Source organism: Amblyraja radiata, chromosome 6 (genome assembly GCF_010909765.2).
Source record: "Amblyraja radiata isolate CabotCenter1 chromosome 6, sAmbRad1.1.pri, whole genome shotgun sequence".
Lineage (NCBI taxonomy): Eukaryota > Metazoa > Chordata > Chondrichthyes > Rajiformes > Rajidae > Amblyraja > Amblyraja radiata.
In genome coordinates this window covers 44,228,455-44,240,839 of record NC_045961.1, presented here as the reverse complement: position 1 = coordinate 44,240,839, position 12,385 = coordinate 44,228,455, and the positions used below count along the sequence as shown (strand labels likewise).

Sequence of the window (12,385 nt, the reverse complement as noted above, 5' to 3'; positions counted from 1 at the left end):
GCATTAACACATCTTAATATTCAGACAGGTGATTTATCCATCTATGAAATGGATAGTCCCAAATGCCCAGTCTGAAGAAGGGTTTCGGCCCGAAACGTTGCCTATTTCCTTCACTCCATAGACGCTGCCGCACCCGCTGAGTTTCTCCAGCACTATTGCTACCTTCGATTTTCCAGCATCTGCAGTTCCTTCTTGAACGGATAGTCCCAAATCCCCAGTCTCATAAACACATAGAACAATGCAGCACAGGGACAGGCCCTTCAGCCCACAATGTTTGTGCTGAACATGATGCCACGTTAAACTGATCTCATCTGCCTGTAAATGATCCATATCCCTCTATTCCCTGCACTTCCATGTGGCTATCTAAAAGCCTATTAAACACCACTATCATATCTGCCTCCACACCACCCCTGGCAATGCGTTACAGGCCTCTCTGCTCTGTGTAAAAAAACTTGCCCTGCTCATCTCCATTAAACTTTCCCCCTCTCGCCTTGTAGCTATGCCCCCTAGTGTTGGACATTTCCACCATGGGAAACAGGTCCTGACTGTCTACCTTATATATGCATCTCATAATTTTATATTATATTTTATTTTATATACAACACAATAAGTGAATTTCTTGGAGCTAAGTAGCTCAGATCATCATACCTTGTTAATGGGACCCTCAACTATGCATGCTATATATTTTTAGAGTTTTTTACATTAAAATATTATGTTACAGCATCATATGATGAGGACATAATTTTGTGTATGTTACTTTCCTGATGAATAAAAACGTACATCAACTTCTTTCTGGTCGTCTCCAGTTCATCAAATTCAATTTTCTTCTCATTTATACATTCAACACATTTATTGAGCATTTCTCTGCTTCCACTGTCAACTATGTCATCACTTGGTTTTAACTGATTCCAGCGTGCTTCAAACTTCTCCAGCTGTTGTACATATATCTTCACGTGAGATTCAACATTCGCTTTCATAATTTCAATCTAAGAGAGTAAACACAATGAGTTCAAGGCTGCATAAGTACACTCCAATTTTTTTAAAGTGCACATGAATATTGAGAATCAAACAAAGCAATAAGACAAATAAATAAAAATAAAAATAATCACATAATAATACTGTAATAATAATTATAAATCATAAGGACTGTCACATGGATTTGAGTATAACTGCACTGGAAGAAGTTGAAAAAAGGAACTGCAGATTGTAGTTTACAAAATAAGACACAAAGTTCTGGATTAACTCAGTGGGTCAAGCAGCATCTCTGGAGATTATGTGGATTTGGTGGAGAATAAAGTATTGAGATCTCTTGAGGTCCCGACCCGAAAGGTCACCTATCCATGGATAGGCGACCTTTCTCCAGAGATGCTGCCTGATCTGCTGAGTTACTCCAGCACTGTCTTTTTTTTTAAACTACGCTGGAAATCAGTTTGTTGGAGAGTCAGAGCATACAGACAAACCCTTCGGCCCAACTTGACCAAGTTGCCCCATCTGCGCTGGTCCCACCTGCCCACAATTGGCCCAAATCCCTCGAAACCTTTCCTTTCCATGTACCTGCTCAAATGTCTTTTAAATGTTGTTATAGTACCTGCCTCAACTACCTTCTCTGGCAGCTCATTCCATATATGCAACTCCCTCAGTATAAAAAAAGGTATTAAGTCTTCCCCCTCTCACCTTAAACCCATGTCCTTTGGTTCTTGATTCCACTACTATGGGTAAATAACTCTGCGTATCTACACTATCTATTTCCCTCTTGTACACCTCTAAAAGATCACCCCTCATACAAGATACAAGATACAAGATACAAGATACAAGATACATTTATTTGTCACATGTGCCAGTTGGCACACTGAAATGTGATCACCATACAGCCATACAATAAAATAAAGAACACAACACACGATAGAGATTAACATAAAACATCCCCACACAGCAGAATCAAAAGTTTCCCACTGTGAGGGAAGGCACCAAAGTCAGTCATCTTCCTCTGATGTTCACCCGTGATCGGGGCCTCCGGAGCACTCCGCAGTCGACGCTACGGGCAGCCCGCCGCTCAGGCCCGCTCACCGGGCTGTTGGAACTCCGACGTCGGAACGGGAGGCCAACCTCAGCGGCTTGGACCTCCAAATCGGCCACTTCCCAACGGAGTCCGCAGCTCCCGACGTCCCCAGGCCGTGCCGGGCGGAGATTCACGCTGGCGGCCCTCAGCAAAGGGCCCCAGGGCTCCGCGATGTCGGTCAGTGCCGCCCGCGCTGGGAGCTCCGCGTACCACATCCCTGCGATGTTGGAGCAGTGGGCCCAATGCTCCGGTGCTTCAAACGGCGATCCAGGTAGGCATCGCCCGCTCCGCGGTAAATCCAGCGCCGCGCCGCCGCTGCCTGAAGCTCTGGTCCGGTCCCCGGTCGGAAAGGCCGCTCCGATCCAGTGGTACTCCGCGAGGAGGTGGGGCGAGGACGCGACACAGAGAAATAGTCGCATCCTCGCCAGGAAGCGCCTGGGAAACAGTTTCCCCCTTACCCTACACCCCTCCCCCACATAGAAAAACTAAAGAATCCCCAAAACAAAACTGTTAGACAAAAAAATCATCCTCCTGCATTACCAAGTTTCCACATGTATGATCCACGAAGTGAACCAAAGCAAGCTGCTTTCTACCGTCAGCCAAGGTGGTTTGATGATGTCCTATTGTTCCTTCTAATACCTTTCCAAAAAGATTGCAAATTGGATACTAGCCACCAAGGTCATTAAGTCGAAAATCTATGTGTCACTTGATGTTTGCAGTAGAGATTAGGACGCCTAATCTTCCTGCTACATTTTCTTTCTTCAAGTTTATTGTACAGAATTCTTTCGGCATAACTAACCCAGATTATTTATCCTGGGCCGGCATAACTTCCACGCTTGGCCTGATTCCTGGAAGCTCTATCAGAATATGAAGTTATTAAGAGATCATAAGATCATGTGATAAGAGTAGAATTAGATCAGTCGGCTCATCGTCTATGCCATTCAATCATGGCTGATCTATCTCTCCCTCCTAACCTCATGTTCCTTTATTTCTAATAGGCCTTTCTCACGGGGCGACTTGGCGCAAGATGTAACCAGAGTGAAGTGGTCATGGTCTAGCACGATATCACACGATATAACGGGGGGTAGATAAAGAGTTCCCACGGGTACTCGGCATTTCTGTTATTTGTGCGAGTGACTTGTCCGTCTCCCGAGCTTTCCCGTTAAATCTTGAATGAACATTGTGAACTGTGAAGTGTTGAAATCATCACGTGGCACAAATGATGTCACTTTTTTTTTCACACACTATTATCCTCCCTTGGTTGAATTGGCTCATTTGGAGACATGCCTGTACTAAGTAGTTTCGAGTACAGGATGGTGGTGTTTTTCATTGACGCGCTGTATGCAGCAGCCCTCTATGTGAATCGAGGACGCTTGCGTGAAGGCAGAAGGGTGAGATTAATTAAAAAGAGAATTAAGAGGAAGTCTCACTGGGTGAAGCCCATCTTTCAACGGAGACCTCTATTTGGACAATATGATAAACTGCTTAATGTGCTTAATCCACAGAGGAATCTAACTAGGGAACAGAGGATCTTCAATTACAGACTGTCAAGGGCTAGGAGGGTTGTAGAAAATTATTTTGGCATCTTGGCAAACAGATTTAGATGCTTGCTCAAGACAATGGAGCAGAAGCCCAAGAATGTTGAGACTATAGTATATGCAGCATGTGTTCTGCACAACCTGATCCGAATGAGAGGTGCAGCTGCAGGATCCGCAACAGCCATCCAGGATGGTGACCTAGTGGACAGTGACACGGGGAATAACACTAGGTACATGGAGAAGTGGTACAACCAAGGCGGAAATGGTCCCACTGCAGCGTTTCAAAGGTAACTCGGGCACATACAGTGGGAAAGAGCAAAGAGGCCATCTCTGCGCTTACTACAATTCACAATTGGGGAGTGTGCCGTGGCAGGACAGCTCTATTGATGGGTAGCCGACCACAGGAACACTACTGCATGTTAGCAGACATGCATAGAAAATAAGCTGATAATAATGTCCCGTTGTAATCCTGCTTACTTCTCTTTGTTTCACTTTCTAGTGTTGTCCTCTGAAAAGTGCTTCCTATAAGATGGTCGTCCGCAAAACCTGCCATTTTAGCACATTGCATTGTTCCTTTTATTGCCTGAGTTTAGGCTTGTTGCGGAGGTTAATGAATAGAATCTGTTTAAAAAAATCTAGCGTGCCTCATTTGTTGATTTTCATGTTTGCGAAGCCCTTTTTTTGACAAATGTTGTTTGGTGTGATGCACCTTCTCTCAATATGTGCAAGAAGTCGTCTTTTTATATTGTCAAATAGGAATAAAGACTTTGTCTCACATTGACCATGATGATTGTCTTATTTAATTATCTACTGAGAGGTGAAACTTTCAAACGTTTAAATAGCTCAGCAATTGAGGGACATGAACACTCAAAAATGAAAAAGAATGAAAATGTGATTATATCACCTCCCTTCAACTATTTTGTGTTTCAGCATGAGAGGGATTATAACATTAGAGACATTCATCTTGTAGTGATGTGTTAATGAAGAATTGCAGACATCAATCTGATAGTAAAAAATATATTTATTTAACAATGAGGTAAACAAGCACTGACAATCAAACTGCTGAGTTAAAAGCTTTATCACACTTCAGGCTATAATAAAATGTGGAGCCTCCAACAGAAACAAAGTAATGCCCAAGAGGAAAAAACACACATTAACATACAGATATTTATAAAGGACTCTAGATGTCACACCAAATGGTGATTGGCCAACAACTAAAATAAACTCAAACTCAAACTTCCAGGTTCACCGTTCGCAGGAGTTCCCACGGTAAACGCAAGAGTTATTACAGATATCGCACTGGCCACTACGTCCATATAATGTTTCAATGTTCAACCACAAGTGTACAAGTCACTCTTGGAGAAATTCAAGCTTGCTTGAATTTTCTCCCGAGTCGACAAGTTACACGAGTACCTGCCGTTAGCGCCACGGTGGTCCACGAATGCCGTACGGTTATCGTACGAGGTTCCCACGATGTTCAACTCTGGTTACTTCTTGCGTCAAGTCGCCCCGTGAGAAAGGCCTATAAGGCTATGACCTCTAGTCCGAGACACCCACTAGTGGAAACATCCTCTCCACATCCACTCTATCCAAGACTTTCACTATTCCGTACGTTTCAATGAGGTCCCCGCTCATTCTTCTAAACTCCAGTGAATATAGACCCAGTGCCGTCAAAAGCTCATCATATGGTAGATCAACATTGTGTAAATTGTGTTGGTGTGTGTCTTGGTTCTTTTCTTGTAGTATGACTGCAGAAACCAAATTTAGTTTGAACTTCATGTGAGGTTCAAATGACAAATAAACGGTATTGTATTGTATATCTCTAACAATTATCATAGTACTTTCTCTTCATTGCTGATAAGACCCTTGGGAAACTGTTGGCTTCAGGTTATTGAATTTCAATGTAATTTTGTTCATTACGCAGCAGTAAAGATATACTTATCCAATGTTAGTAACAGCAGAAACCAACCGAGCTTGACTTTATCAACTTTTGTTAGATTTTTTACACTTTTGTACGTCCTGTCATTTGGCTCCTTCTAAAACATTTCCACTGAGCAGACAAACTAATTGCCTGCATACTTTATCCACTTGCAGATCCATGTGCAGTAGGTTCTGACTCATCAGATGCCTTTCTGACATCCCATGTACTAAACACCAATCAGTTAATGGTTCTCTGATTGCTACTTACACCCATCTTTGTACCCTGTTCAACTATAACCACCATTTGTCTTTGTACCGTCTTCCTCCTTGTCCATTAAATTCCCTGCATTCCACACTATCACAGACTGTACCCTTCGTTCTTCATTCCACTTTCTCTATCGTTGCATGATAAAAACTTGCATATGCACCCTTTTCCCGTTCTAGTTAAAGTTCGTTGGTCGGAAACATTACTATGTTTTTTTGTTCCAAGACTAAATGTTGAGTATTTTCAACATTTCTTGTTTTATTTTACATTTCCAGCCTCTGTAGTGCTTTGCTTTACAGAAAACACCGTATTCTTACCTGTTCATTCACCATAAGCTGATGGCTCTCCATCATTAATTGAAATTTGTCCCATTTTGCTCTTAGGCTGCTAAGAATCTCAAGACCACCACCTGCTACAGAACGCAGCAGTTTATTTTTATCTTCAGCTTCTTGAAACAGTGGTAAAATCTTAAAGATATGATCAAATTCAAAGTTATAACAAATAGCTATTAGTGATATGAACAACAAAAGCATCACCAAACATGAATAAGTCATAAATCAATTCCATGTCAATTCTACTTTTTTAATCTTTTACCCTTAAAAGCATAGTAGAAAAGTGAAAAACACAAAAGCTTTAGGGAGGAGTTCCTTTATACTGTAACCATTGGGAGTCAAAATAAAACTGCGGAAATATACTTTAGGCCCAAGAAATCACTTTAATGAGTTTTAGATTCATACAGCACAAAAAGAGACCCTTCATCCCAACTTGTCCATGCTGATCAAGATGCACCATCTAAGCTAGTCCCATTTGCTCACAATTGCCTCTTATTCCCTCCAAAGACTTCTAGTCCCATGTACCTGTCCAAGGAGAACATCCTGCACACACTGCAGGGAAAAGATTCAATGCATCCTGTGGCATGGTTCCCTGAGCAGACTGCCCACTTTGTCTGATGAAATGCCTCATTGTCAGAACTCACCAGCAAGCAGGCGGTGAGAAGTCAGTTACTTCCTATCATATCAGAGTCTTACTACACAGTGCATGCTGCCCTCGGAATGCCAGCTATGGAGAGGCCATCGATGCCCACTTCTTTGCAGTGTGGATTTGTGAAGAGGGTCTGGAAAATGGTCCTTGTCACTATTCATCCTAAGCAGCCTCGTAACAAAGAACTCTCTGATTTATGGTCTGCTCCCAGAGACACATTCGGATACAGACATCAAAGTCTGCAGGAAAATCATCAACTCAGTGAAAGACGCTCTTTGGTCTGCCCAAAACTTGCTGGCCTCTCACCAGAGTGAGATGTCCATCAGGGAATGTTGTCGACTGCCCATTCCAGACTGCAAGAGCATATGCTGAGGGACTTGCTGAAGCTTGGTGCAGCTAACGCCAAGGCTCTGTGGGGAAGAACTAGAGTGTAGGGTCCTTTTGCTGTCGAACATTGAGAGGTAGTGTCCGATGGAGACACCCCTCAAACAAGGGAAGGGATATCACCCTAGGGGCCACATGAGTGACAAGGATGTTTTCTCGAAAATAGGTGCAAACACTACCGTGTCTGACACTATTAAATGTATAGACGCTTATAAAAAGTATACTATTGTAATCTGTTTAAGAAGGAACTGCACAAAAGATTACTATTGTAATCTATCTTCTTATTAAATATCTTACTGACAACTAATTAAAAAAAAATCAATATACATTTAAATTAAATGTTCTGTTTTTTCTCTGCCTTTTATAGTTTACTGCTCTTACCCGAGGTTTCTTTGAAGTGATCTCCATATGTTTTGCATTTGCATCTCCAATTTCTTCCACTGTCTCAGGTCTTTTGGACAACAATTCCATTGCGTCACTTACAAAACTGTCGATCTCATGGATATTTGCTAAATAACATTATTACAAGTAAAAAAAGGAAGAACAAATATTGCTAAATATCTTAATGCAAAGGATTCCATAAGTTTAAAATTGAATCCATGACTGTTACTAACTGCACCACATTAGTATACAGATGTATAAAGACAGCATGGCCAAGAAGTATGTTACACAAATTTAGTTCCAAAAGGATTATGTCCTTTAAACATGTGCCTCCAATGATAGTTGCAAAACTTCATATTGCACCAGTCATTCTAAATGCATGCACACAGATCATAGTTCAACTTTGAATCAATTCTACAGTGAGTCAATTAAATGTTCCTCACAACACAGATGAGTTCAGGAAGATGGCACACCACCATCTTATCAAAGACAAACTGGGATGACTATTGAATGTTGACTTGATAGCAGTGCCCATATGTCATGCATGAATAAATAAATTAAATTAATTAGGCAGGCCTCAACATATTAAAACTAATATTAGTTCCCCCGAGCATGATGTAAATGGTTGTACCTTGTATAGATTTCCTTATTGACTGAACCAAGGCATCAAAGAGCATCTGAATAAGGTCATCAATCACGGCCTTTACTGGGTTACAGTTAATTGTAATGCAATCCACTTTCACAACACTACAAAATTTGAAAAATCTTGTGTCACTTTCACTTCCGTCACACAAAAGGATGAGATATTTACAAACATGTCTTAATCCAATTTATTTACTCTATTTACTCTAAGCATCATTGCCTATGCAAACTTTAGTCCTGTGAATCTTGTCCAACTCTACAAGAATGAGATAAACTTCACTGCTTTGCCAAGGTATGGATGTGATTAGAAAGGAGTCATGAAGATAAGAACAGTATTTCAGCAATTATTAATGGATTATAACAAGATTTATAATGTCAATCAGCTACTGTGATTTGATTCATACTGTACAGAGATAGTCACTTAATAAACTTGCAAACTTGTTGTCATAAGAACATTACTCCCAGAGCGGCACACGCAGCAGAAGCTCCCAGAAGGCCGCGGCGTGCAGGGGGAAGCCGCCGAGCCGGTCCACCACAGCCAAATGTAAACCCAGCGGACTGTTTGGTGTAACCGCCAAACGGATCCTCCGCAGCCGAATGCAAAACCCAGCGGACTACGACCTGCAGGGGGTAGCTGCCGAGTCAGCCGCTGCTCGTAGGACCCAGTGGACCACAGCCTGGAAGGGGGAGCTGGTCCCCCGAAGACCAGAGACCGGGGAAGATGGAGCCGGTGACGACGACGGACATGACCAGCGAGGAGCGTGGTTGGTATGAGAGGAGAGGGAATCTGGGTCTGGGCAACCGTGCCTTCAAGATTGGCTGCTGGGGGCGCCCCCAGAGCACAAAGGTGGACGGACGAGGATAGGATGTTGGTCGATCCACATGTCCAAGGAAGGTGACAGCTGGAGGCCCGCAACAGCCTGTGGCTTGCCTGGAGCGTGCACCGCTCATAATACCTACAGCATGGAATGAACTTTGAAAATGGCACCAAAACACGGTGTCTCTTGCATGTGGAATCAGTAGAATATCTATGTACAATTTGCTAATCGGGGATGTGCTCAGGTGTGGCAATACTCTACTAGATTGTTCGTAAGAAAAGAATTCCACTGAGCATTTGTGACAATAAAAGCATCATTGAAAAGCACCATTGAAATAGAAACAGAAGCATTAGGCCCCACCTGCATGCTCCATGATTCAATGCAATTGCCCTATATCTCTGGAATTCGTTATTATCTAAACATCTGTGGCATCAGCTTATACACGGGCCACTTATGGTCAAACCCTCATCAGGAGGTACGAGGGCGGGCTAGAGGGAGTGTCCTGCTACTGAAGGTTATCTCACCTCGAGACCTTTGTAGTCAACAGGTAGCTGAGCCCGAGTGAACAACCTCGCTCAGCTACAGCAGCAATGATAATATAGTTAGCGCACCAACCTAACGTGTCGAACCCGAATAAACGTCTGTTTGAACCGGCCTGACATCTCACCTTTATTCACCACGTTTGGTGCCGCTACACATCCATCAATCTCTGATTAATAACCATAAATCCATCAATCTCTAGAAGCATTCAAAAATCTATCTATTTCAGATAAACATGAGCATATCTTGGCAGATTCAGATCTTTTCTACAACCATAGATAACCAATTTTATTGATAGATATCTCATGTCACATCAGCATGTTCTGCACACAATGAGCATTCATCAAAGGCCATAAATGACAAACTAAATGGGCAGTTGCAGCATAATTGCTTCTTTCTCTTATCATATTATATTATAATGAATATTATATGTTTTAGCAAAGCCAATGATTCAACCTTGGAAGCCTTTCAGAATCCTTTCCTCTTCCTTTGAGAGCCTTGAAGTTTTTCTCCCAGTCATGTGCAGTGTGGAGATTATCTTCAATTAGTGCCTCAATGTTCACTTGTCCAAGCACAACCCATTCCTTTAAGAAAGAAGTTTACCATTATTAATAAGTACAGATAAGTCATGATCAATTGACGGATATATTTTTTGAATGTTAATAAAAATTACGGGAAATACAAAAATAAAGTTAGTTGTTATATTACAGATCACAACAGATTTGCTTTATTCAAACTAAATTATTTTGAGGAAAACATTTTAGCAGCTGATACAGTTCTAAACTAGCACGAGATACATATATGAAGAAACAACATCTTAATATCAGATTTTTGGATTTTTGTTTTCACCATTTTTGCATAGACATGCCTTCATTTACAGAGTTAAAAACAATGGAATAGTAAACAACTCTTACAGGTCCGTTCTACCTCTATTCTTAGTTTGTGGACAATTTGGCAGTATGATTGAGATAATGTCATAGATTCACAGTCATAGAGTCATACAGGTGCACAACCTTTTATCCGAACATCCAAATAACGAAAACCTCCGAATAGCGGCCATTTTTTCGGTTCTTGAAGAAAGGTCCTTGAAAACGTTCACCGAGGGCGGCCTGCAGAGGTGACAGCGGAACCTCCGGTCGGTCCTCGAAGAAAGGGGAACTAAATCCCCATTCATAAAAGAGAAGGTGAGGGTATATTGCGCGGGAGGGTTAATAATTGACAATCTGCTGCTGCCTGCCCGCTGAGTTAAAAAGTTCCCACGGTCACGATACACAGTGTATCGTGAGTCAGTTTCACCCCACCTACACCCCTCTGCTTCCCGGCCATGTGTGTGACCCCTTCCCTCCCCTCTCCAGCCCATTGCACCGGCGCGGGGGCTTTGCACTGTCTTCACGTCGGCGATGCTAGCAGGACCGTGCCAGTCACCGGAGACGTCAGGACCAATTGGACATCGACCACCAGGCCCACCGCAAGCACGGATATCCCAGAGACCCACAGCCAGCAGCAGCCCAGCCCCGTTCCAACTCCAGAGGAAAACTGCAAACTGGCCGGAGACGTCAGGACCACCAGAAACCGTTCCCCGAGCTGCGCCCCCTCATCGGGACACCGACCCCCAGGCCCACTGCAAGCACGGAGATCCCAGAGACCCACAGCCAACAGCAGCCCAGCCCAGCCCAGCCCCGCTCCAACTACAGAGGAACCTGGGTTGCGGATGACGGGGTGCAGCTCGGGGCGTCGTAGAGGCTTTTTCTTTCACAGGGAGCTTTCTGCTGTCCGGCAGAGAAGAAAGGCTCTACAACAAACCTGTCCCCCGCTCGACTCCACGGAGGAGCGTCCATCTGGGGGGGGGGGGGGGGGGGCGCAGCAACAGAACAGACCTGTCCCCCGCTCGACCACGGAGGAGCGTCCATCTGGGGGGGGGGGGCAGCAACAAGGCGGTAGGACCGCTTACCCGGCGCACCGTTATCCCGACACCGTGCCGAGCCCAGCCCGCTAGCGCCTGAGCAGCGGGCTGGATCTAAAGCCAAGGAAGAGGCGTCCGGCCAGTGGCTCGGGGAGCGGGTTCCTGTTGGTCCTGACGTCTCCGGCCACCTGCCATCCTCCGGGAACTGTACCGCCCTTGCAGGAGAGTGGGGTTGTTTGCAGTTGCAGAGGGAGGGGGCAAGGGTGGTACAGTTCCCAGTCTCAGCTCCAGTCCAGGGGGGTGGCCGGAGACGTCAGGACCAACGGGACACCGACCCCCAGGCCCACTGCAAGCACGGAGATCCCAGAGACCCACAGCCAGCAGCAACTCCAGCCCAGCCCCGCTCCAACTCCAGAGGAACACGTAGGGGCAGAAGCTGATGGTGTGCAAGGTACGTCTTGTTCTTGGGGTGACGGATGAGGGGGCGCAGCTCGGGCTGTGGGCAAACTGCCACTTGTCGCCGTAGCGGCCCATGGGGGAGCGGATTCCTCTGGATTTGGAGGGGGAGGGGGGTATTGTGCTGTTTGATCACCCCCTGCTATCCCAGGGACAGGGAGACACAGCGGCTTTTTAGACTGGTGGGCAATCACTTCCAAAGTTCTGCCCACACAGTCAGTACACCTCTCCTACACTGCATTTCATACAAACATTTATTCTGCAAGAAAAAACTACATTGAAGACTCAAACTCTTCGAGTAACTGCCGGGATCAAGGCGCAAACTCGCGACCTTGCGGATATGAGTCGAGCACTCTACCACTGAGCCAGCCATTAAAATCTACGCGAAAAAAAATCCATTCCGAAGACCGACAAATTCTGAATTACGAAAAGTGTCTGGTCCCAAGGCTTTCGGATAAAAGGTTGTGCACCTGTACAGCATGAAAACAGGCCAATTGA

At 44.3% G+C, this 12,385-nt stretch overlaps 1 protein-coding gene across 2 annotated transcripts in view; it reads right to left on the bottom strand.

Annotated features, from left to right (window-relative positions):
• The window catches only part of dync2h1 (dynein cytoplasmic 2 heavy chain 1), a 413,286-nt gene that overhangs the window by 329,713 nt on the left and 71,188 nt on the right, over positions 1-12,385 (bottom strand). For both annotated transcript variants that reach the window (XM_033022666.1, XM_033022665.1), the window contains exons 19-23: positions 9,985-10,112; positions 8,160-8,275; positions 7,529-7,656; positions 6,100-6,249; positions 781-986 (exon numbers count right to left, since the gene is read on the bottom strand). In XM_033022666.1, coding sequence (XP_032878557.1) covers positions 781-986; positions 6,100-6,249; positions 7,529-7,656; positions 8,160-8,275; positions 9,985-10,112 — 728 coding nt within the window. The remainder of the gene's footprint in view (positions 1-780; positions 987-6,099; positions 6,250-7,528; positions 7,657-8,159; positions 8,276-9,984; positions 10,113-12,385) is intronic.